The sequence below is a fragment of the Apis florea genome, unplaced genomic scaffold (assembly GCF_048593485.1).
Source record: "Apis florea isolate Af1SG1 unplaced genomic scaffold, ASM4859348v1 contig_3068_pilon, whole genome shotgun sequence".
Lineage (NCBI taxonomy): Eukaryota > Metazoa > Arthropoda > Insecta > Hymenoptera > Apidae > Apis > Apis florea.
In genome coordinates this window covers 1454597-1481525 of record NW_028256700.1, presented here as the reverse complement: position 1 = coordinate 1481525, position 26929 = coordinate 1454597, and the positions used below count along the sequence as shown (strand labels likewise).

The following is a 26929-nucleotide window of genomic DNA, read 5'->3' as shown; positions in this document are numbered from 1 at the left end:
AGAGAGAGAAGGGAAAATTCGAATAACCGACCTAGAGTCTCCACCGCTTTTCACGCTGGATTTTTGACCGGTGCACGCTCCTTAAAATAATCCTCGCTGCTCGCCTGATTAACCAAGCTCTTGAAATTTCGAACGTGCGAGAAATACGAAATCGTACTTCGTTTCGTCCGTGAAACGAAATCAGTCGTTTGCACGATATATACGTAAATGTAGACATTTTTAAGCGAGATTTTAAGCCTAGACAAGTTTAGTCCGAGTTAACGAATAATTCTAGCGTCGAACGAACGAATGACTTTGGAGGAATGATTCTAGGAGGCACGCTCGATCTTCGTGAGATAAAACGGGGAGGATAAAAGTAAGTCTCGACTTTTCGTATTTATATTTAAATTAGAAACGTTTGTATTCTGCTTTCGAATCAATATACAAAATACTTTCTCGTTTTCAATCTCGTCCCAATACAATTTCAATACAAATTGATCACTCGTTTCGTCCAGAAACCCGTAAATATTAACGCGGGATTACTCGTTAAGGAATATGCAACGGCGTGGAATAATATAAAATTCATAAAATACGGCGTGTACGAAAGCGAAAGCTCGTACTCGTGTATACACACCTCTTTCCACGAGACGTTATCCGTGAATATTTTACAATTCGACGAGAAGTGTACACGTATATTTTTCGTGAAATCTTGAAGGGGAGGGAAGAAAGAACATTTTGAACACCTTTGTCGCGCGTATTTTTCCCGTAAAATAGGGGGAATTCGTTATCTGCTAAGCCAGCCGGGTCCAGTCTTTGCGGATAACAGAAAATTTCCATCTTCGCGCATCCGGTACACGCGTATAACAAAAACGAGGCGTTCGGTTCGCGCACCGATGCGAAAGTGGGCTGCAACGTTGTGTACTTTTTACATATATAAGTCGCGGCGACGCACGCAGCGCCGCCACCGGAGAGATAAAACTGCTACGCGTTATGCAACGCCGCTCTTTCTAATAGATTTCCGTCGAAATAATATTTTTCGAGCATCCTTGCATCCTTGATTATGACTTAACGAGGAGAATTAAGAAAATGTAATCAAGTGTTTTGAAACGATTCGAACGAATTTTTAGAAAACGATATCGTCGCTTTTTAATAACGTGAAGATAGAAATACATAAAAGAATTAACATTGCATTCGATTGAAATACACATAGAATAAAGTAAAGAAGATAGTAATTGATATGTAAAAAATAAAACGTAAGATAAAATAGGAAAAAACGGGTAAATACTCGAATAAAAATGGAAAGAGGAGAACAAAATTATAGAGTTATAGTTACGATTAAAAGTTTGATTACTCTCGGATTACATCGTTGAGTGACAACCGCGCAAAAAATTAGAAGGCAATTAACTAACTGGAGCTTTGGAAATGGTGTTCGGAAAGAAACAGATATTAGGGAAAAAATGCTTGTTAAAAAGTTACGCTATAAATTATCCGATATAAACAGCGTAAACAGATAAAACTGAAAATGAAAAAAACACTGTAAGAAGGCGTACTGCATACCGATTGCCAGCTAAATTTAAAAATATTATTATATATATATATATATAAGATAAGTTTAAAATTAATCCATAAATATCGATGGATTGATAAAAGAATCCGTTCTCTCGTGCTTGCACATATCATGGTTGAAATTAATTTCAATAAAGTAGTTCTATTTCTCGCACGTTCGACTGTCATCCGTGACTCATCCGTGACACGAAGTAATTATTCAACTTTAAATTTACAATACAAAAAAAAAAAAAAAAGAAAAACTAATTTATAAAACGGATCGCAAAATTGAAATTTAAACGCTTCTTAATAAATACAAACGTTGAAGAAGAGGTATAGTAACGAAATTTTTTGATTCTTATTATACAATGCGATTAATTATACGAAATAATTATTTTCCAAAACGAATTCTCTCCGCTCGATGTGCATCGTTCGAGTGCCCCCTCTCGATCTTTTTCCCCCTTCATTTCCTCTCCGTCCCTGCGTTTCCCCGGAGAGAATTCGTCAGAAAAAAAAAGAAAAAAAAAGAACTGACCGAAAAAATATTTTCGCGCGCTTTAAAACTTTAAAACTACGAAACAGTTTTGACGCGAAAATTCCGTGGCGTACTCGTAAATTACATTCTGGAATGTCGTTACGCGAATCATACGAACGAAAGCGATGGAAAGAAAGAGGAGGAGGGAGGGGAGGGACTCTGAGAGGACGCGATAAAAAGTGTTATTCACGTTGTGTGTTAGGACAATGCGTTTTCGTGCCCTCGTCATTATGATGTTATTACGAGAAATAGAAAAGAGAGAGAGAGAGAGAGGAAAGGAGAGAGAAGAAGTAGCATAGAATTTGCCCCCCTCCTTCTTTTTGCATCACGTATAAAAATCGATAGCTGGCAGTCGATATTTTTAATTTATGAAATTTATAATTATATTTTGCTCCGTTTAATTCGGATAACATTTGTATTCAAATCGAAATCGGATCTCGTAGAAATAAATCAAAGAGCAACCGGGTCACGCGTAAATTAATTAATTCAGAGGGGGTTGAGGGGGGTTTTCGAGACAACCGCTTTTACTTCTCCACGAGAAATTCCTATCCCTTTTTCGAAGGATCTCGAAGAAGGGGTCGAAGAAACGCATCGTCGAACCAGATTGACACGAGAGATACGATGGAATTCGAAATTCCGTCGGAATACCGCGTTTAAATAGAAATAGCTGTAACAGGTTTTATCCAATTCCCTTCGTTTGTGCCCCGCTTAGAGACAGAGAGGCCGGCGAAAAGGCGGAACGTCGTTAAAAGTTGCGGAAATTTTCGAGAAGTTGCAACGAAAACTATTAACAACCAACCCGATTAAGTTGCCAATAAAGTTCTCTCTCTCTCTCTCTCTCTCTCCAGTTCGCCACGCTTCGCAACATCCCCCGAAGAAAACGTGACTCTGCCTCTCCCCCCTCCCCTCCCCTCCCCGCGCAATTTTTACTTCGCAACGCATATTCTCGCGTTTAATGAATCACGATAAACTTGCCTTTTCCCGAACCAGAGTTGAGGGAGAGGGTGAGAGTCTTGCAAGCGAAAATACTGCCCTTACTGCGCTCCCCGCAATTACGCCCCGAATAATTCACGAGATGCGTCCTAGAATTACAACGTTAATTAAAATTCTTAATTAAAAAATAAATTTCCGGGGGAGGGAGGGAGGGAAGTTTCGTGATTCGAGGAAAAAAGAAATCGTGACGAGTATCGTCGCCACGATTTCTTTTCCTTTCCGATCTTTCCCAAGAATCGCAGCGATTTCGATTTCTTCTCCACCCTTCTTCAACTCGAGAGGAAAGGGATTCGAGGATGCTCGCTTGCCCCAGAAAAAACGAAGGAACGACATCGTTTGATCGGTGAATTTGAGGAATCGATGCTTGCTCAAAAAGAAACGATTGAAAGCGGTTGTTATATCGGTATTTTCTCAAATTTTGTTGGGACGTCGTTTTCGAAAAAGAGTGAATCGGGTGAATTATCTCATGGAATTAGGGGAGGAGGTCGCAAGTGGTCGTGATCAAAGTGGCACAATTATGGCCATAATGCCTCTCTCTCTACTTCTCTTTCTCTCTCGCCATTCGACGCGATCGTTTCCCGTACGTGTGCGTGTAACAAAAGGGGACTTGGAGAGTTTAATCGCATTGCTCGTACATAGCATTACTCTAATCCATTCACGGGATCCATACACGTCACTCGTTCCACGCTACTCCGATTAAACTCCTCCGATCGAGACGATATAATCGCCCGATAAACGAGTTCTCCTTCGAATATGGATTTGATTTCGGCACCCTCGTTCGCCCGAAATTACCTCGTATTTATATATACCACGAAGTTAATTTCGAGCAACCGACGTTTCCTTGTCGAAGTAAGAAAGTACGAATCAATAACATAAAAATTCATCTTGCGTTGGGGAAAAAAAGAAGAACGTATATAAGCGCACATTATCGTGAGAGGAAATTCTATTTGTCAATTTTCTTAAAAAAAAAAAAATAAATAAATAAATAGAATCCATTTGAAACGCGTATTATCCTAGATAGATAATACAGCAGAGCTTTTTTACGAAACGCGAGACAATCGTCTTTCGTGGCGGTGGTACGCGTCGTTCTAACCAGTTAGAATTCCATTACTTAGCGCGAACCATATTGTTGCATTTGCAGAGAACACTGGCAACACTGTTGGAACGCCCGACGAGAGCTAGTTGGCTCTCTCCAACATTTATTAATTTCCAACGTCTGAATTACATCCTTGTCCGAGGCATCGCGTCTCGATTAATTTCAAACCCAGTCTAAAATTTCTACCGACGATCGATCATTATCCTCGAATGTGTCTGTGCGTCTATCGTGATAATGGATTCTTTCCTCTGTTCCTGTAAATAAGAAACAGAGGAATATCGCTTGGCCGAATCGTAGCTAGCGTCCGTTTTTTTCCACAGAGTTCGCCTCATTTCCAGCGTGCAATATGCTTTCCACACAGAAATCCTTCCAAGTATTCCCTGCTTTTGACATGTGAGGATTTTATTTCAACGAGGCTTTTATTCCAACCGTGTGTGTGTACGTGTGTATATATATATATATAGTTCCTCGAAAATATAACGCCTCTCTCGTCTTCTTTATCGAAATCACTCGATCGTCTCTCAAAGCGTCTCGTCGATAAATAAACGTGAAATAAGAAAAATCGGAAAAATAAGAAGAAAAAAAAGTATCGAATATATGTCTCCGAGGAACGGGCATTTTTATTCATTTCGAGGGGAGAGGAGGAAAATATAGGGACGGAGAGAGAGAGAGAGAAAAAGAGGAATGAAAATTTTTACCCCTTAAAAGCAGGATGTCCCTAAAGAACGGATGATAAATACTGCCATTATTTTGCTGAACGCGGGATATTCTCTCAGGACCTTTCAGCGCACGAAACAAAAACAGAAACATTCGCAAGAACGTTTATCGATTCAATCGTCGTTCGCGCGAACTACGAATAAGAATTGTGGAGAAATTAAAGAAGAAACGGATAATACATTCGTCGTATTTTTAATTTATAATTCGTATCGGAATTAGAGGTTCGCCTAATTCCATCATCGGTTCCATCGTTCGTTATATCGGGAATATAACAATTCGTTTACGTTCATTCTTTGAAACGTTTGCTCGCGAGTTACAGTTTTTCGAGCCTGGCAAAAGAAAATTTAATTGCTACTCTTTGATATTTTACGACCGCGTTTCACGTCGCGCCACGTTCGGCCGAAGTTGTTGGCCACGCCCTCTGGTCCTTCAAATTCTCGTCAAACGTTTGAACGTTTATAATTAAAGAGGCCGGGTTTCCATTAATGCCGATAGGGAAAAAAGGCAATGTCTTTACTGGAACAACGGTTTTTCCAATTTGTTATTAAAACTCGTATCGATATAACGGCGCGTGTTAATTACATCGAGTGAAACAATCGAGTCGAAATAGCGATAAAGAATGCCCCTTTCGATAAAAACAAATAATTAACCGAAAAATTTACCTCGTATCGGAATGGAACGAAATTACATTTTAAAAAAAATTGCGGGGAACAGGGAAAGCGTGATTAACAATTGGTATTGTTGGGAGGAGCGATGAAGAAAAAAATTGATATTTATGCAGAGGCTCGCTCTTCTGTTCAAATACGATGTAACGGAAACAACATCGATATCGCGCAGCCTTTAGGTGCCAACTAGCTATCCGAATTACCATTTAAACGGATTCGCATTGTTCCTGGCTACCCGTTGTTCATAGTTGGACTATGTTTTCACGGATTATAGAGACCGACACGGACTCTGTTGTTTCCCTCGAATTTAATGGAAACCGTCCCGGATAGACGGAATAATTTAACATTCCCTCCTTGCAGAAAACTATAATTCCAATTATATTGCGTCCAAACTTATTTCGCGCCAATTAAAAAATAACCTTAGGGGGAATTTCGCTTTCGTTCGAATTTTGAGTCGGAAAATGAAATTTCAAACCCCCTAAATTTTGAGAGCTGTTGAATTTATCGGGTGGAAAGTTTTATATATAGTACGGCGTCTTCGACTCCGTTGTTTCTCTCGAATTTGATGGAGAAGGCCGTCCCTCCTCCTGTTGAAAATTGAAAATTACAATTATTACGTACTAAACTATTTCGTGCCGATTCTTTTTCGTTCGAAAATGAAATTCAGTTTCGGGTGAAATGGTGGAAAGTTAGTTTATACAAACAGCGCCGAATTTGACAGAAACCGTAATCTAAACTTTTTTAATTTTTTATCTTATTATATCTTTCCTTGCGCGTCAAAAATTCCTGGATTCGGAAATTTCCTCCCCCTCTACTGAATTTAAAAGACCTATCGAATTTATCGGGGCAAAAAAGTTTCGTATTAAAACGGCGCCCCTCCACAATCTACGAAAAATCCCCGTTCCTCCTCCTTAATTCTCCGATCTCGTGTGCACACAACGAGAAGAGAAAAGAGAAAGGAAATGAAAAATGGAGGAGGAGGTGTGTGTGGTGGATCGATATTATATCGTGATAGAAAACGTTTCATCCGTCTCATCATCGTTCTTCCCCTCCCTCCCCACGATCGCTGCCCACTTTATTTAGCCTTAGCAAAGCATCGAAAATCCTTTCAACGATGAAATCTTTTAGATAGTTGATCTTTTCCAATCGTCCTCTTACATTTTTATCCCCGCAGAGGATGGATGGACGCGCGCGGGGATATATCAATTTTATCCTTTCCGTTTCGAGACGCAAATAAAGGAGGAAAAGAAAGAATGGCTGTTCGGCCGGGAAAATTAAATTTTATCACGTGGCGGGCATTTTATTCATATAACATTCCGGACGAAAGAGGTTACGCGCTATACACTCCGACCGAGTTTCGAAACGAGATTGAACAATGATCGACGATCTTCGCGATAATTTCCTTGTTATTAATCACAATTCTTTTTCATTATTACATCATATACTGTGACACGACGACGTTATATGTATATATAAACGAACTCTTTTTTTTACGATCACTTTTTTTTTTTTTTTTTTCCCTTTTTCAAATCGCGAACGCAGAACGAGAGAATTTGTACAACCGATCTCGATCACACTGTCGACAACTTCAATTTCGATCGCGCGGGATTCGAAAGTTATTATTCACAAGTCGTCGTTGCAAATTGTATTCGCAAGGCTGACGGTGGGCGAGATCAACGTGGGCTCGTCGAGCTGTTTCGTCTTTCGGGGGGGCGACGATTTCACGCCGGGTTTCCTCGGGTTTCTTCGTTTGCTTCTCAACGAGTAGAGGCTCGTCAGATACGTGGTGGGCAAAGGTAATTTGGCGAATCTCAACGCGATGCGGTTAGCGCGGTTCAACTCGTTGCTCGTGGGAAGATAATACTGCCTTCTGTACTTTCTCAGTATCCCGTACTCCAATCCCCTTTTCAGGACCGCCTTCACCTGCAATTCGTGTCGAACCCGATGGGATTTTTTTTTTTTTTTTCAAACAAAATTCGAACAACGATTCATTAACACGTTCGTCGCTGAGTTCCTCACGAAATGGGTGACTTCCAGTGCCTGCTTCGTTTATTTCCAAAGTCAATTTTAAGTATTTTGGTCTGAATATAAGCCTCTAATTGGCAACTTCAACTCAGTTCTATATCATCGGTTACCATATACGGTATAATTCTAGATTGTAAAATGCACAGTGTTTCTATGGTTCTTAAATTTTAAATTCTCTGATTCCAAAGTATATTTTATATTTCACTGCTTATTCCATTAAATATATGGGTGACGCTTTCTTCTTCAATAAAAATATAGAGATTTTATAACCATTTGTATTTGTATTTATATTTAGGAAAGTTATCGATCAAGTAAGAAGTGACCTCTAGAATTTTATATTATATTTAATAATATAAACACATATATTTATTGATGTGAGTATACGTATTATAATGAAATACAGGATAGTGATTATATGGCGACATATGAATGCAAAGAGTTAAAGCGGAATTTTAAATGAAATTTAATAGTGGAATAAGCAGTGAAATATAAAATACAAAATATATAAACTTTGGAATCAGAGAATTTAAAATTTAAAAATAATTTAGAAACAGTCTGCATTTTACGATTTTAAATCTAAAATTATATCATATATGGTAATTAGAGTCTTATATTCATCAAAATATATTAGAAGTAGAAGTGAAAACAACTAATTCCGATATCTCGACTAAATTTTACATTATGAAATATATAAAATAAAAATATTAAAACTATTTCCGACGGCCTTCCGACAACAACACATTTGGGCCCCTTTTCGCGAGTAACTCAACGAACGTGTTAATTATCCTACATTAATATAATATAATATAATTTACATTCTCCCCTCTTACTTGATCGATAACCTTCTTATGAATATAAATACAAATGCGAACGGTATAAAATCTTATTTCTTTTTGAAAAAGAAAGCGTCACCGGTACATTGGCCCCAGGCGGAAGCATACCCATATATATGGGTGACGTGGCGACGAACGTGTTAATGAAAAACAGGTTAATAACTCGCTCACTCACTTGTCGTTTAACCTTATCATCGTTCATCTCGGACACGTAACTGATATAACCGATAATTTTGCTAGGCGTCGACCCCTTCGTCTCCCGGAGATCCTGTATAGCCGAGACGACCAACGCGGCGATCTTCGCGGGCAACACTTTCCGCCCCCCCTTCCTGCTGTTCCCCGATCTCCTACTCCCGCCGAACCTCCTCATTTTTCGGCTCATTTCGCCGACCGTCGGGCGTGAGAGAGAGAGGGAAAGGCGAAAGGGAGGGGAGAGGAGCGTGGCGGGGGAACGCGCGGAAAACTTGAAGAATTTTTGCGGGATAATATTGTCGATCGATCCCGTTGAAATATGTCCGAGTATCGGGTGTTGTTGCGTTAACGAGGCGGGGAATAACACGGGGAATTTATTTATATTCGCAGGATAGTGGAAATATCGTTTGTTTGGGCGGACGTTCGTTTGTTTGTCGACCTTCGCCTGACTTCGCGAGGAGGCGAACGCCGGGGGGGAGGAGGGAGGAAGAGACTGAAACGGCGTGAAAGTATTCGAGGATGGAAAAAGGGCGACGAATTAAAAGGGAGAAGTGGAAATTTATCCGTTCCACGCTTTATTACAGCCCGAGTCGGGCAAGCGTTTCAAAAATACCGATGAAACCGAGGGAGGAACGGTTTAATCGTGATTATCCGCGGCTGACAATCAACGATAATTAGCGACAACAACAGAAGTTGGACGCGATCGCGCGCGCGCGCGCCCCCCCCTCCCCCTCTTCCCCGCAATTAATCGAAATTCGAAACAGCCTTTTCCATCTATCGCGCCTCAATTCGCGTCGTTATTTCTCCTCCCCTCCTCGCCATCGATCCTTGTTTCCAGCCCGCGTTTCCATCCCGTAATAAGAATATCGAGAGAGGGAGAGAGCTTTTTGTTCAAAATATATATGATTAATAATGGAGGATTGATTAAAAAAGAAGAAAAAAAAAAAAAAAAAAAAAGAAAAGTTTAATCTCCGCTTGTTTTCCCCCCTCGTTATTTCGATATATTTATAAAAGAAAAAAATAAAAGGGGAGAAGATAATACAATGCGAAATGAAAATGTTGGAAAAATAAGGTAGTAAAGTTTGGCCGATATAATCCGTTGAAAAAGTAACTAGATTAAAAATTTCGAATAAAACAATACTTTATCGAGTAATTACTTATCGAAATAACATTTCGTTCGATATTACGACCGATCCGCTTTTCGTGTAATCTTTTCCCCGATTATTCGCGATCATCGTTCACGTTTCAAACGATAAATTGTCGACGCAACTTTATTCTTAACCTCATCCGTTAAACTTTCCCCATTTTCGTTGCGAAAAGCCTGACAAACGATATGACAAAGATGTGTGTTTTTCCGATTACAACTTTATCGCTGGATGGATCTTGTTCCAACCGTTTCGAATTTGATCTTAAAATATCGATCTCGCAACATCTCCAACACCGTTCTCAAGCTCGGAACAATAGTTGAGCAAAGTTATCCTCGGTCGACAAACAGTTTACGTTTGTGGCGTCGAGTTAACACCGATGAGTTGTTTACGTTTCGACCGATCCGCGCAGGCAAGGATCTTGAAGGTCGCAGCAGGTACGTTCGACCAGCCAGCTGGTGTGTTTTGAATTTTTCGAGAGTGGATTATACGACTCGTGGATATTGACGAGCGAGAGCAGGACGGAAGATCGACTCGAATATCGTTGTCGGACGACTTCTCGTCGATTGGACAGATAGAGCTACGCCGTGCGATCAATTTTAAGAAGCCTTAACCTGTAATATCGTGTGAGAGACACGCGACTTACTAATTTTCTTGAAAAAAATATTACGATAAAATATCGTTAAAAATATCGTCGAAGAGAATATTAAAGCGTTGTTGATGAGAGTTCTGCCAATCGCTTTGGAAAAGTGATATTTTACTTCTTCCATGAAAACGTGGTTACAGAAGATAATACCATGGAAAGAAGAAGCCAACGAACTAAAAATCTGAACCTATACTAAAAGATTCCTGGCATAAAATATACCACACGAAGATTATTAAATTTTTGTATATTCTATTTGTTAATGTAATAATATAACCTCATTTTATGATTTATTATTCTTCGAGCATACGTGCTGATATTCACGTATCAAAAGACACACGCGACAACTTGCGCAACTCGAAACCGTGAAACGGCTGTTGTTGTTTACGGCACGCGCTATTGCAACGTGAATCGCGAGGCAACGGGTTAATCACCCTTTTATACTGTGCTGGCTCGATAAGATTCGCTACGTGCAAATTAGTTTCTGTCAGGGATCGAGGGTAAATCCGAGTGTTGATACGCGGCCAACGTCGTTACGATGATCGAGCGCGAGCCTGTTATCAAAACGGGTCTCGCGTGCGCCCCTCTAATTTCTCGGCTTAAAAATCGTACAACGCCAATTCTGAGGAGTTATTTATACGCGAGAAAAGTTGATTATACTCCTTTTTTAAAAGTATAATTAGAATTTATTCGCGGGGGAAATTCAATTTTTATCATACGCTCAAGAAGACATGAAACGACGCTGTTGTTTCGACCAAGCAAGTGCCGAACTTGTTGTTTTCAAAAACTTTCGGAAAAATATGTTTTCCAGTCGAGTGAATCGAGCGTAATTCCTTTTCGGGGAAGAGAATCGCGCGATGACACGAGTGGAAAAATCCTCGAATTCGGGGATATCGAATATTGAAAACGTTACGCTATGAAAAATACAAACAAACCTCCCTCGTGAATAACAAAATGTACTGTATGAATGTGTAAATGTTGACAGGCCAATTTTATCCTATCGAATAAAACAAATCTTCGAATCGAATTTTTTATCCATCGAAATTCCTTGATTTTTATCCCGTTCCTTCGTTTCACGTCGAAACCAGACCCTACCCACCTTACAACGAAGTAGTAATCGCTGCTTTTTTTTCTTTTTTCCTTTTTTAAGAATCTCCTGAAAATCGATTAAACTGGAAAGAGTCCGTTTTAATCCGGTTAACCGGAACCGATTTATCGACTACCTCGATTAAAAATCCGCTGATTCTCGTCGTCGTCTCGTTGGGTTTAAAAAAACGAGGAGACTCTTTCGATCGTGAATATCGATCGGCCACTTTTTTTCCCCTTGCGCGCTTCTTCTCCTCGGTTGAGAGCAGCCACAGACTGGAAATTGATCCGCCGTGGAGAAAAGGCACGATACGAGGATTATTACAGTGACAGAACCACCGTTGCCTTCTTATCGAGTTCTCTCTCGAAAAGGGAAAAGGAAAGCGAGGAGGAAAAATAAAAGGAGAACGATAAGTTTCTAATGGCTAATAAACACTTGTACGTTGCTAATTAACGCGATATCTGAAACGACACGCGACTGGAGGAACCCGGTTTGCATACGGTTGCGAATCTCAACTCGAGAACGAGTTAATAGCGATTTGTCGAGTTAATTTCGTCGAATTAATCAATAATCGTCTTGGATCGATCAGGCGTTGCGTTAAAAAATAAAAAACGGGAAAAAAAGGAAAACTTCATTTATAATTCAAACGCAAAGCGTGTAGGTAGCTCTCGTTGCAATATCTCGCAACAATTATTTGCAGAATCGAAATAATGGACGAATAAAAAATAACGCGGCATTTTGAAATGTTAGCGATAATAACGATTTTTCGGCCGACTATCGGCTAACAATTTTTAAATATTTATCCTTTTTAAAATCCACTTATCGGGCTGCGCGTGAAACAACGTAATAACGGATATATCGCGGCACAATGTTTACGTATTTACGAGTAAATATGCAGGAATATTTGCGATATATGATTACGTTTTTCAAACCAGAGAATACAGTTTTCGTTTTTTTCCCACCGATCTCATTTTTCTCCCCAATGCAAATTATTTTAATTTTATAGTCGAACTTATCCAAGTTTAAGTAAGGAAAAATATAGACAGGGAAAACGCGACCAATGTTACTGGAATTTCGAATTAAAAAGTCTTGTTCATATTTTCTAAATTGATCATGGTAGAGTGGGAAGAGAAAGAGTAAAATAATTGAAAATATATTATGCACTATACCTTCTAAAATTCGTATACCTTTTTTCATAAATAAGAAACGATTCTCTCCGCGCAAATTCTTTTAAATTTTTGACGGTTTAATTTTATACCCGAACTAACCAGGTAAGGAAAAATATAGGGGGGGGGGGGGGAAATGAAGAGGCCGGTATTAATGTTGCTGGATCTCGAATTAAAAACTCTTGTTCGTATTATAAATCGATTATGATATAATCGAGTCGAAGAAAAATAGTAACGAATAAATTAAAGTTTCAATAATAGGAAGAGAAAGAGAATGGGTAAAATAATTGAAAATATATTATTTACTAGAAAAAAAATTCGTACCTTTTTTTCATAAATAAGGAACGAGGAGACGATTTCTCTCAATTTTTCCACCACCTCGGAAATTCTTTTATTCATCGTGACGAAGTTTGAGGCCGAAGTTGTTACGATTCCTCTCGCGAAATTTCCCTTCCGCTTATATTTAAACGAACTGAGGAGATGCGGAACAAAGTTAAAAAAAGAAAAAAAAAAACGAGAATCGAGATAAGGCACGTAACTTGTGGAAACTCCTTTAAAAACGTTAAATATTAGAGCGAGTCGTGTAACGAGAAGACGATGCAGCGCTAGATTGCGTGGCACGGGAGAAACGATAAAGAGTTATTAACGCGAAACCCAGCAGCAAACGTATCGCGATAACCGACCATTAAAAAAGCACATTATTATTACACACGCGCAAGAAGGATATCGTTTCGAATCGATCGATCAATTTTCTTCTTTCTACAGCCAAATGTACTCTATATCTACTCCTTCTCGTAGCTAAGTCGTCGAAGCGTATCAAGTTTTCTTAACGTCAACATGGCCGAAATAGATATATATATATATATATCCAAAGAGAAACAAAAAAAGAAGGAGGGGAAAGGTTCTCGCTCTCTCTCTCTCTCTCTCTCTCTCTCTCTCTCTCTCTCTCTCTCTCTCTCTTCGCGAAATAACATCGCGTCGTTCTTTTTCTTTCCAGCTTATAAAACGTTACGATTATTATCCACGAGCCTTTTTCTCGCGCAGTTAAGTCGTTTGAAACGCGGTGTTGCCACGTCGCGTACAATGTTTCCAAGAGAATTTATTATATTAGAGATCGAAAGAGGGCGACAAGCAGGCAGGTGACTATCGGCGGGAATACGTACTTGTTAGCTGCTTTATCGTTTAATATTCCAAGAAAGTAGGGAACGGCGGCGTTATTGCCCTCGTTAAAATCTAACGGACCAGGCTAATTATGCGAGTGGCGATGGTGGTGGATGAATTATTCGCGCCCTTCTTAGCGGCGGTTGGCCCACGCGAGAAAATTTCAACTGCGTTTTGTGCTCGTCGACCCTGCTCAATTCCTTTCCTCTCACGCAATTCGAGAGATCCACTTTATTGTACGAAGTTTGATTTCGCAAAGATCATCGATACGCCGATTTTCCTCGAAACAACTTTTCGATCCGGCGTTAAACCAATATTGTCTCTTCTTTATCGACAGGCAAACATTCGTTTTATTCGATATATAAACGCAACGCAGTAGGGAAAATTGTCGGTACATATCGGAACCACAACGACGCTTTTTTTTCATTTTTCTTCATTTCTCTCGTTCATTCATCTACAACGATACACATAGAAACGTATATATATATATATTTCAGCCGATACAAATGAATCGATGCAACGAGCTTGAGAAATGGAACTTCTATTTCACCTTGCCTCCCTCGATTTCTCGCACCGGTCAAGGTTTGGCCGAAAAGGAGGATCAATTAATCTCTGAAACGACGTCTGGAAATGGAAGATCGAGCGTGTACACGGTTGGGCGATTCTCTCGTTGACGACACGATATTCGACAAAGCAGCCGTTGTTCGAGTGGCCATCTCTCTCTCTCTCTCTCTCTGAAGAGAAGGTATTCGTATTCGATCACGCTGTTATCCAAACACGGTCGGTGAAAAGCCACTTATAGGGGATACAAACGGCGGCCAGGTAAAATAAGAAACGGAGAAGCTTCGACGTTGCAACAATTGTACCATTGTGGCGGACGTCAACAACCCGTGCAACCTTATATCGCGTGATTCAATTACCCAACCGCCGCCGTCGACATCCTTTCGCCTCTCCTCCCGAATGTACGTATGAGAGGAAGCGTGAAACGAGAGGGGCGGAACAACCATCGATCCGTTGCGGCTCCCTTTAATTAGCAGATAGAATCGCGCGTAACGACTCACTTTCTTTCGTCCTCGTTTCCCACGCCTTTTCATTCTTTCCCTTCGATTTTTATCTAATCGTACCTCTTCGTTTCTTTTTTTTTTTTTTAATATTTAATATTTCCATCGATATCCTTTATTAAATATTTAACATCCTTTGGAGGATTGTTCGAGTTTGTATATCGTGTAAAAAGGGTATATTTGGAAAAGAGCTCAGCCAACATCTGTTTATTCGTATTTTTCGAATACATTCTTTCCTAACAGAAAGCATCGACGACCATCTTCTTCGACATTGAGCAAACGTCTGTTTTAGAGGATCGTAAATTAGAGGATTTTGAGGGAGAGACAATTTTAGGTTCTCGCGGATAAAAAGCAAAGAGCGGTTAATTCGACGTACACATCTTGGAAAGCATCCAACCTGTCGCTCCAATATAATAATCGCTCCACGTGGACGAGAAATCCAGTTTTTATATTTCTACGTGATAATTAAAGTATCTCGTATATTTATAAGCGAATCGCGATTTTTGGAACGAAAGCGTTATTGGTCACGACTCATCAAATATATCCTTTCTTACTTTCGATCAAATCTCTGACAGAAAACATCCACCTCCATTTCCAATATTAAACAAACTACTTTTCTATTTTAGAGGATCGTGTAATAAATTGCGCAGTTCTTCGAGTGGACATTCTTCGAGGAAAAACGTATATTTCAACGTGACAATTAAAGTAAACCGTGTATTTATGCGCGAAGTTGAGTGTCACTGGATCGCTGTTTCGAGCTCAGAATGCTGGAACGCGAAGGCATCCTTGCAACCCATCCACTTCCTTTATCGAATATATTGCCGTTACTTTTGGTCAACTCGTTTCACAACGTAGTAGAAAGCATCGATCTCCAATATTAAACAAACGTCTATTATTCCTTCTTGCCGTTACTTTCCATCGAATCTACCTTCATCACAATCTGATACGTGTACATAGCATACCATCGACCGATAGAAAAATCGGATCGAAAAGCAAACAGGTGCATTAACACGTTCCACGTCACCCATATATGACGCTTTCCTCCTCGAGAAAAATAAGATTTTAACCATTTACACTTGTATCTATATTTAAGGTTATCGATCAAGTAAGGAGAGATATATTTATTAATGTAAATAATATGTATAATAATAAAATATAGTTAAAAGAAATTAAATGGAATAAGCAGTGAAATAAAAATATAAAATATACCTTGAAATCACAGAATTTAATGTATTTTATAATTTTAAATCTAAAATTATACCGTACATTACGAATTTCCACCGATAATACAGAACTGAGTTGAAGTTGCCAATTAGAGGCTTATATTCACATCAAAATACTTAAAATTGACTTTGGAAACGAAGTAGTGAGCGAAGAAGTAGAAATAGAAGCATTGAAAACTAATTCAGAATCGGTGTTGGTTAAGAATTGGTTAATAAAAACTAAGAACTGATATATATATAAATATATCCCAACTAAATTTTAACATTAAAACATATAAAATAAAAATATTAAAACTACTTTCGTTTATTGCTCTTACGGTTTCCCGACAGTAACATTTGGGAGTTAAAGCGGCACCGTTTCGCCGGATTCGCGGCTAGGATTCGATCTTCAACGGGGCGGAGAGAGCGATCGATCCCCTGCGGAGAAGGAAGGAAAAGCGAAGTGCTCGAACTTGGCGCGAACGCGTCCCGGGAATCGCAGGCATTCCAAAAGGGATTGCGCAGTTTCCACACGAGTGATCGTAATCGATCGAATCTTGCTCGAACGCAATTGATCCGCGGCTAATGGTCGCCGATAATAACAATCGTGGATCACGTCTCTCTTCCCATCCGTTTTTAACGAGAAGAACTCCCCTCGAATCAGTTGCTTTAAAATTTTGCCATTCGAACGTTTCCATCTACGTGTAAAAAGATATTCCGTTCGAGTTCCCTGTACGCGAAACCGAAATTCCGGATCCTCGAGTCGTCGATTTAAATTCGCGATAAAATTTTCTCTTTTAGTGCAAGCGATTAATGCGACGATACGTTGAATCGATCTCCTCTATCGGTGCATGAAATCGATTGTTCACGTCGAAATCGGCCGAAACGCGATAATAATTCACGGATTTTTCGGCCGTTATCAATTTCCTGGACGCGGATAAGCCTGATATCTGTGCGCAAGATTCTCGGGAATCTCATGAAGAATTCAGGTCCGAGCGGAGGTTAAGTTCTCGCGACGACGGCGAAAACTTAGTTTCCCCTGTATCTGGGGAGAGGGAGGAGAGGGGGGAACGTCGTGGCTCGTTGATACTTTAATTTTGCGCAGAGGGGGAGCGGCTGCTTTGTGGCTGCCAACAGGCTGACAAACGGAACTCCTTGCGACGCGCCAACTTTCCGTTCCGTAGGCCAAGCTTAATTGTTTGTTTGCCCGATTGTTGTTGGTCGGGAAGTGGAAAGTTGGCCGAATAACTCGAACAAAGGAAGAAACGAAGGCGACTCGATTTTAATCCGAGTCCTCGACGTGACCCACCAATCGTGATCCAATCTTACGCGTTAAATTTTCAAGCAAACGCGATTCGTGTCTCCGACTTTTTTCCCTCCCACTTTCTATTCATCGAATCGACGACGAATCTTTGGAACAACTTTCTACTATTCATCGCTGCAGCAAAGAAGTCTCGCAGCACGACTCCTTCGCCTATCCCCACTTCGACTGCTTTGTCGACGGTGCTGACACCACGCGCTGAATACCGGTAAAAGAGCTCTTAATTCGACTAGAGTAGAAAATGGGGCTATGCGCGCTTTTGCCCGCCAATTCGTCGTTCTCGTCTGTGATCGATGCCTTTTCGATCCTTCTTCGTGCATTCTCGGTTAGAATCTCTACAAGAAGGATGTAATTAGTGAGAAGTAAGAATATTTCGTACTTTTAGAAAGGAACTAGTAGAACGAGAATTAGATTGAAAATATCACGGTATCGTTCACTGAAAAGAAGTGTCGCAGGTTCTTCGCTTATCCCCACTTCGACTGCTTTGTCGATGGTGCTGACATCACACGCTGTTAATTCGACTAGTAAGAAAATAGGACTATTCGCTTTTGTCCGCCATTCGTTCTTGCTGCAATCGATACCTTTCCATCTTCTTCTTCGATTTGAATCTCTATAAAAAGGATATAATTAGCGAGACATGATATATCGAGGTAAGAATATTTCGTACTTTTGGAAAGGAATTAGTAGAACGAAAATGGGATTGAAAATATTAAAGAAGTTTCGCAGGACGGTCCTTCGCCTATCCCCACTTCGGACGCTTTGTCGACAATGCTGACTTTCTTATATGTATAAAATCAGTCTCTTTCTAAAAACAATTCTGGCCACTACGAATACCCATACATATAATTTTACAAAATATATCATAGGCACATCGATCAATAGACCAAATAAAATTCTTTTAATTCATCTTGTCGTTAATGTGCCGTCAAATTTTCAAATTATTAAAAATTTCGTACCGTGACGAAAAGGGAGAATCGCTGAATTAAACTTACGAGTCGAAATTTGTCCGTGCCTGCGCCGTGATGCATCCAGGTTTAGATCCAGTCGTTTCGGATCATGCGACACGGCGCGTGTAGAAACAAAAAAATGCGACATCTTTCCACCAATGACTCGTCTCGAGGAAACATCTTTCGCCTCGAGGCGAAACTTCATAGGTCGTAAAACGAGAAAATCGTAAAACGAGGTTTCGTTTCTCGATGCGTCGAGGCGTGGGCCGAGTGCCAGACCCTTCGCCCGCCCAATTTTTCACCTCCGCGCTATAATTTTAACGCGACCGCTAACACCGACCCTCCTCCTCGAACATCGATCCTCCTCGTTTAACCCCCTCTCCTCTCTCGTTATTTGCCGCGCTTTGCTTGAACGCATGCCAAAGCGATACAGAAGGGACGCGATAGCATCGGATTAGAACGTCGTCTCGTAACCCGCGTTGCGGCCCAACAGTTTCTTCCTCGAGAGAGAGAGAGAGAGAGAGACGGAGAGGGAAACCGTTGGCTCCGGCCAAGTAAAAATTACATTTACGATATTGTAAACGTTCATTTATCGAGCGTTACAATCGTGCGGTCGAAAAATTGAAAGAAAATTTTTAGAAAAACGAAACCAAATCTATTCTGTGAAAATTGTTCGACGAATTGTGTATTAATTCCCTTTGCACTCGTATGTCGCTACATAGTCGCCATCCTACATTTTATTATTATAAATATATAATAATAAAATATTTAGAAGAATGAAACTTGGACGAATCTATTCTGTGTAAAATTTAGGTTCGATTGTGTATTAACTCCCTTTGCACTCGTATATCACTCGTAGATGATACGATACGATAATATTTTATTATTATAAATGTATAATAACAATAATAATAATAATAAAATAATAATAAAATATATTTACATTATTAAATGTATGTATAATATAATTACATTTCTAGGGAATTTTGTTACTCGATTGCCAACCTTCTTAAATATAAATACCAGTACAAAGGATTAATATTCGACGAGAGCAGGACGCCACGTCATCATTCTTGTCGAGGATTCGCAATCGTGCGAAGAATTCAAAGAAATTTAAAGAAACGAAACGAAATCTATTCTGTCCAAAGTTCAGACTCGATTCGTTCGACGAATTGTGTATCAACTTTCTTTGCACTCGTATGTCGCTACATTATAATATAATTATAAATATACAATAATAAAATATTATTATATTTAAATTAAATTATTATTACATTAGAAAAACGAAATCTATTCCATATAAAGGTTCGACGAATTTCGTATTAATTTCCTTTGCACTCGTGTATCGCTACATAATATAATATAATTATAAATATAGAATAACAAAAAATATTTAGAAAAACGAAACGAAATCTATTCTGTTTAGACTCGACGAATTTCGTATTAACTCCACTTGTATATCGCCGTATAGGCGGCACGATATACGTTTCATTATTATAAATGTATAATAATAATAACAATAATATAATATTTAGGAAATAAAAAGAGGAACGGGACGAAATGTATCGCGTCGAAAGTTTCAGACTCGTTTCGTTCGACGAGTTGTGTATTAAATATTCGCGGGAGAAAAGTTGGGGCGCGCCACCAACGGAAGCGTGCGTAACGAGAGCAGAGGGAAAGAGGCTGTCGTAGAGGTACTAGAGGGTCGGGGAAAGAGCACTCTAATTCCAAAAACAGAATCTCCAGAGACACGGTTCTCGCGCGTGATATTCGTGACAAGAGCCGTGACCTCTCGTTGTTTCTTAAAATAACAAATTCCTTGTTTCTTCTTCCTCCCCCTCCTCCTCCTCTTTTCTCGTCATTGCGTTCGATCGAAACGAACGAATATAATACGATATACGCTAAAAATTGAGCGAACGCTACGACATGCAATGGTTTCCAGGACATCGAACAAATAAAATCATAAAATCAAAATTCAGTTATAACTATTTATAATTTATAATTTGTCTGCACTGACGTGAACTTTAGATCGTGAACAAAATTAAGTGGAGAGCAGAAAAATAATGTAAACATTGAGATTGGAAATGAAAACTTTAACATTATTTGGATAACGATGGAAGAGAAGTTCGTAAAATTGATAAAAAATATTTTGAGTAGTGAGTAGTGTCGAGGAGGGAAACGCAACACAAGAATCGTAAGAGTATCTCGACGGGTAATCCAACGGATAACATCGTTGAACGGCTTAAACGTGTCTTCGAGAACTGTAAGACGAGGATTAAAAAAAGAAGCAGGTAAACGCAAACGTCGCTGAAGTAACAAAAGAAGAAACGTTTAAATTTCGCCAAAAAGTATATAAATAAGCCGCTATTATTCTGGAAACAAGTAATTTCGGGCGACGAGAGTGACCAAAAACGAATCCTTAGAGAAGGGACTGACTCAATTATGGGATCAGAAATTTAGCATCTATAGATGGCATCACGAATACATATCTCGAGTAAAAATTCAAGATTCAAAATATAACTCAAAATAGAGGTTCTGGAGTATCCTTCACGAAGGGCAGACATTAATAGAAAATTCGTGGAGCATGTGTTGGATGCAAGAGAAACAAACAAATATTTTTTTGTATTGAAAAAATTCAACAAATTGCTTAGAAAAACTTACAGGATAGGCCATTATAAAATTCTCGGTTCCAAATACCGAGTCTTTATTAACTTTAATCTTTCGTTAATAAAATTTATATTCGTGAACGAACTAGCACTCTCTTCCTCTTAACCCCATCCACCCAGTGTACAATACAAAAAAAGTACCAAGAGAGATAATAAGATAATATCTTATTATTAGAGAAACTATACAATCAAGCAACAAAAACTGGAATAAGCCACGTGCCCTTTTCCAGAGGGAGTATAAACGAATATATCCCAGGCTTCTCCCTGGCGACGATTCGACAGTTGGAGGAGCGAGGAGAGGGCGTATCGAATACATTTGCAAGCCGCGAACGAGAGGAGAAACCTCCGTGGCCGAATACCGTTCTGGTGGATCCATCGACTGGGTGGATTTCGTGGATTCGACCCTCTCGGAGGAAATCCGGCCGGGTGATATTGTTGTGCTTCTGCTATCGATCTACTCGAGCGGGTTGACGGGTGACGCTTTCCTGTCCAACGTTTTTCCACGAGATAACCGATTTTTTCCTTCTCCAAACCCATTCGTCGTTCGAGATGTTAATCACGGATCGAAAGCGCACGATCGCCTCTCGTGGATTCATTTTTATCATGATAAAAATGGCAATGAAAAAATTGGAAAATGGAGAAGACTGATACAAATAAGCAGATAATGGTGGTGGACAACCAATTCGCCCTGGGTAAAATAAATTTCTTATTAATAAAAGAATTAATGATGGGGGCAATAATCAAAATCTAATTTATTGTTTGTTCGAGGGAATGCTACATGAGGAGATCACTAACAAATTTACTAAAAAAAATAAACCAGAAGATCTTAATCCATGAGAAATTATCATTATATATCTACCAATTAAACTTAATTTTAAAAAAGTTAATATTCCTATAATTAATAAACCTATATGAACAATTGATGAAATTGCAATAATAGATTTCATATCATATTGACATAAACATATTAATCTTAATACTAAAACTCCAAATGAATTAATAATTACTAAAAAATTTGTAATATAAAAAAAATTAATTTTAAAAATTATTATTAATCGTAATATTCCATATCTACCTAGTTTCAATATAATTGAAGCTAAAATTATTGATCCATAATATGGTGCTTCTACATGAGCTTTTAATAATCATCCATGAAATATATATAATGGAATTTTAACTAAAAAAGATATCAATAAATAAATAAATAATAATTCATATAATTCAAAATTAATATATTCTATTAACAAAAATATTAAACTACATTCAATTCAATATATATAATAAATAATATATAAATAAAATCCTGATAATCAACGATTTTCTCTATACCCTCATTCTACAACTATATAAAAAATTAATAATAAACCTAATTCATAAAATAAATAAAATAATAATAAATTTATTGATATAAAAACTATTAATAACGAAATTATTAATAAAAAATTAATTAATAAACAATTTATTAAATTTATATTTAAAGAATAAAAAATTAATCCAAAAATTCATAAAGTTAATAAAATTAAACCATATGAATAAAAATTAAATCTTAAATTACAAAAAATTATAATTCAATCAATTCAACTATAATTAAATAAATTAAAAATTAAAATTAATATAATTAAATTACCTATAATTAAATTTAAATTTTTAATTTTTAAATAAAAAATTATAAATAAATAAAAAATTAATATTATTATCATTTTTAAATTAAATAATATAATAATAAATAAATAATTTTTTTATATTTCTATAAACTCAAATTTACTATACTTAATGGAATAAATAACATTAATGGAATTAATCAATTTCCAAATCCTCCAATTAAAAAATGGTATTACTATAAAAAAAAAAAAAATTATTAAAAATGCATGTCTTAACGTAACGATTGTACTATAAATTTGATCATTATTAATTCAGGAGATCTTGATTCTATTCGAAATTAAAAATCTTATCGATGATCCTGATCTCGAGAAGTGTCTTCGTTCGAAGGAGAGGAAAAAAATACAACTTTTCCTTTTCGCGAAGAAAGATCGCTCGCTCGAGCCGCACAATTCCAGGGGGTGTTTGGATCGAGTTACGCGGGCCATCCTCCTCCCTCGTGGACGGATCTCTATAAATAAGATTACGGATCACGCGCTGCTCGATTGGCCCCTTGTCTATCGATCATGGAATTCGTCAAAAGTGCAATCAGGGGATAAATGAGGGGAAGCTGGATTTTTCTCTCCCCTGCTCGAGAAGATTGTATCGGGGAAGAGTTTTCGAGAGACTTCTTCTTCTTCTTCGGTTCGAGCGAAACGTTTCAAAGAAGTACAAGAAGAAGCTTCGGGATTAAGCTTCCAAGGAAGGTTGTTGCCCGAGAGAAAGAACTTCTCCACCCGTGTATTACTGGTGGAGGGTTAATTGGGTCAAGTTTTACGAAAGACTAAGATTAATTTTAACCCTTTGAAGGTGTCGCGCAAAAGTTTCAACGTTTTTCCACGTGACCAGTGGTCGTTCCATCATGTAAACAGGATAATTTCGATAATGGAGAACGCTGTTTTACTTGCGATAATAAACATAATCCGTTGTTAACGTAGAAATAAAAGGGGAAAATTTTCGCCTAACTGTAAGCTGTAAACACCAATCTCTTTTACATTCCTTTTCTCTGCCTGCCGAGCAATTTATTGCACTTATAATACTCTCTCTCTCTCTCCTCTTCTCCTATTCTTAAAATTTTTAAACTTCCTCCCAAATTTTTCCAAATTTTTAAAATCGTTTTACGACGCGATTGTAAACGTGAGCGTTGACAAACGACACAACGGAAACGAGGCAAAACGTCTTGGTCTAACATGGAGGGAGGGGCAGGTGTCCTTGAATCGAAGAAGAAGAGGGATCATCAGGTTCGAACAATTAGGAAAAAGAGAGAGGAGCTGTCGAGTTATAAGAACGAAATTAAATCTACCCGTCCCGATGATACGTCTTCGATTCTATCCTCGTTACTCGGTTGGAAAAGCGGAGAGATGTCGAGAGGCAGACGTCCTCCATTGGAAGGAAGGAAATTTCGATTCCAGTTACGCGAGCGAGTTTCTCGAGTTTCTCTTCAGAAGAGAGCCTCCTCCTCGATTCGATTTGTACACGATCCCCTGATTGCTACAATCGGAAATTGCAGCAGCCGTGTAAGCAGCTCGAGACAAATTCAAAACTTATCGCAACACGGCCAGCGGCGTAACAGCCTTGGACGCATGGCTCCCCTTCTCTGTTCCGAAATGGCCTGCTTCGATCCCGCCGTTCCATCGATTAAACGCGTTGTTACTACTCGATCGATCACACTCGACGATATTCGAATCGAAAGGAACGGAGTTTTTCGAATATTTCTTGAAATCGAGCAAGCAAACGAGAGAGTTTGCTCGCTATGAATGAAAATTAATAAAAATAATATAAAATTCTTTCGTTTGAACGAATACCAATAAAATTCGCACTTCGACTTCGATCGAAAATTGGTACCAAGATGCACTCTCTGTCCTTCCTAAAGGATAATCGCGAAAGTCGAGGGGGATCGTTGAAAGGGTAAACAGGGCGAGGACGTTTATCGAGGACGTTTACAGGAGTCCGGCCGATTAGAAGGGTGATCTAATTTCGGCACGAATCGGTGGCGAAAGTGGCTCGACAATTCGGGACATCCTGCTCCTGATTAGGTTTATTTGCGGCTGGCCGGCCGGAGCTATGTCCAACATCCTGAAAATCAATGGGGGAGATACGAGGGAGGGAGAAACAAGCAGTAAGCAAGCAAGATTGGGCCGGTGAAACAATAGCTCTCCTCCCCTGACGGACGGAACGCTTGATTACCACGGATAATTATAGGCGACGCGAATGATTTGTATTAATGGGGTCCGCGTTGATACTTAACGCACCCACCGATTTATCACGAGTGATGTACGGCTTGATGCGAGCACCCGTTCACCGTGCGCCAAATATCGATCGATCCGATTTAAAGGTTAGCAATTTTGAATAATTTTTCGAACGTAAAGTATAAGTGTACTGTTTTACTTTGTTAACGCTACGATCTTGTGCAGAGAGAGTCGCCAGTAGTAGCGAAGGATTAATTGAAAATAAGAAAGTAAGAAGGAACGAAAAAATATATGAGAAATATGATGTATATACCTGACGTTTTAAATAAACGTAGATTTTGTACACTTCTTCTTTTCAAAATGCAGAGTGTATATCGACTATCTCAGCGACATCTTGTGCAGAGCGACTATAATCGCCAGTAGTAGCGAAATAACAAGAAAGTAAGACGAAGGAACGAAAAAATATATGATGAGAAATATGATGTATATACCTGACGTTTTAAATAAACGTAGATTTGGTACACTTCTTCTTTTCAAAATGCAGAGTGTATATTATTAAGGATATTTTGTTAATAAATACCGTTTATTACGAGTAATTTTAAGGTTAGGAATTTCGATCTGTTTCTCGAACGTAGAGTACAAGTGTACTGTTTTACTTTGTTAACGCTACGATCGACTATCTCAGCGACATCTTGTGCAGAGCGACGCTACTAATCGCCAGTAGTAGCGAAATAACAAGAAAGTAAGACGAAGGAACGAAAAAATATATGATGAGAAATATGATGTATATATCTGACGTTTTAAATAAACGTAGATTTTGTATACTTCTTCTTTTCAAAATGCAGAGTGTATATTATTAAGGATATTTTGTTAATAAATATTATTACGAGTAATTTTAAGGTTAGGAATTTCGATCTGTTTCTCGAACGTAGAGTACAAGTGCACTGTTTTACTTTGTTAACGCTACGATCGACTATCTCAGCGACATCTTGTGCAGAGCGACTGTAGTCGTCAAATATCGTTTATTACGAGTAATTTTAAGGTTAGGAATTTCGATCTATTCCTCGAACGTAAAGTATAAGTGTACTGTTTTACTTTGTTAACGCTTAACGATCGATTATCCCATCTCGTGCAGAGCGATTGTAGTCGCCAGTAGTAATTAATTGATCGAAAATAATAAAAGAACGTAAGACAGAATATATCATGAGCGAATGATGTAGCTGACATTTTATATACAAATAAACGTAGACTGATCATATATTGTTCTTATGAAAATGTAGAGTGCGCATTATTAAGGATATTCCGTTAATAAATACCGTTTATTACGAATAATTTTAAGGTTAGGAATTTCGATTACAACAGATAATTATCGATTTTCGAGAAGGAACGAAACTTGTTAACGCTACGATCGGTGGCATATCTTGTGCAGAGAAGCTATAGTCGCGTATAGTAACGAAGGAATTAATCGATCGAAAATCGAACAAGAAAGTAATAAGAAGAGTGTACTTTAACGATATTCTGTTAATAAATGCCGTTTATTACGAGTATAATTTAATACAACGTAAACGGTTTTACAGGATTGACACTTGTGTAGGATCCTTTTTTGGGTAGAGAGTATTTGGGATTTATTTTCGCGGATTGACTAGGCTCGAAGCAAGGTTAAATGATTATTCGAAAAGAAGTTAAAGAGACCCTTTAAGAGGGATAACTGGGAATTTAAAATTTAACAAGGCCGTTGTTCCTCGAACGACACAAAAATATATACAATCGGATATACCTGCCGTTTTAAATAAACTGGTGGTAGACTGGTTACATTCTTGTTTTCAAAATGCAGTCGGTTCAGTAATGAGTGTACATTATTATCAACTTCAGGTATATACCTAGCGGTACTCTGTCAATACCGCTATTAATACCGAGTAATTTATTATTATACACCACGTGACGAAATCGTAACTATCTATCTTTTCGACGAAACCGTAATTATCGATTTTCGAGAATCAACTTTACCGATTGATCGAAAATAACGTGAACGTGAATAGTATAAGAAAAAGTAAGTAATAACGAAAAGGTACATCATCAGAAATAGTTAGTGTTAAATAAACGTCGACTGGTTTTATACAGTT

General features: G+C 38.4%; 1 protein-coding gene and 1 long non-coding RNA gene across 2 annotated transcripts in view; both read right to left on the bottom strand.

Moving 5' to 3' along the window:
• LOC147657621 (uncharacterized) overlaps positions 1 to 26929 on the bottom strand; it is a 142734-nt gene that overhangs the window by 68075 nt on the left and 47730 nt on the right. The window lies entirely within an intron of this gene.
• Positions 6805 to 9529, bottom strand: LOC105737329 (uncharacterized). The gene is made up of 2 exons (XM_012494933.3): positions 8564 to 9529; positions 6805 to 7453 (listed from the first exon to the last, which is right to left on the bottom strand). Exons 1-2 carry the CDS (start codon positions 8768 to 8770, stop codon positions 7154 to 7156), a joined length of 507 nt encoding a protein of 168 aa, XP_012350387.2. The 5' UTR covers positions 8771 to 9529; the 3' UTR covers positions 6805 to 7153.

Bases quoted from the DNA above. Each gene is read 5' to 3' on its own strand.
- LOC105737329 (XM_012494933.3), bottom strand. From the start codon at position 8,770: ATGAGCCGAAAAATGAGGAGGTTCGGCGGGAGTAGGAGATCGGGGAAC. The intron at 7,454-8,563 runs GTGAGTGAGCGA...CACGAATTGCAG, and splicing joins ATGATAAGGTTAAACGACAA to GTGAAGGCGGTCCTGAAAAG.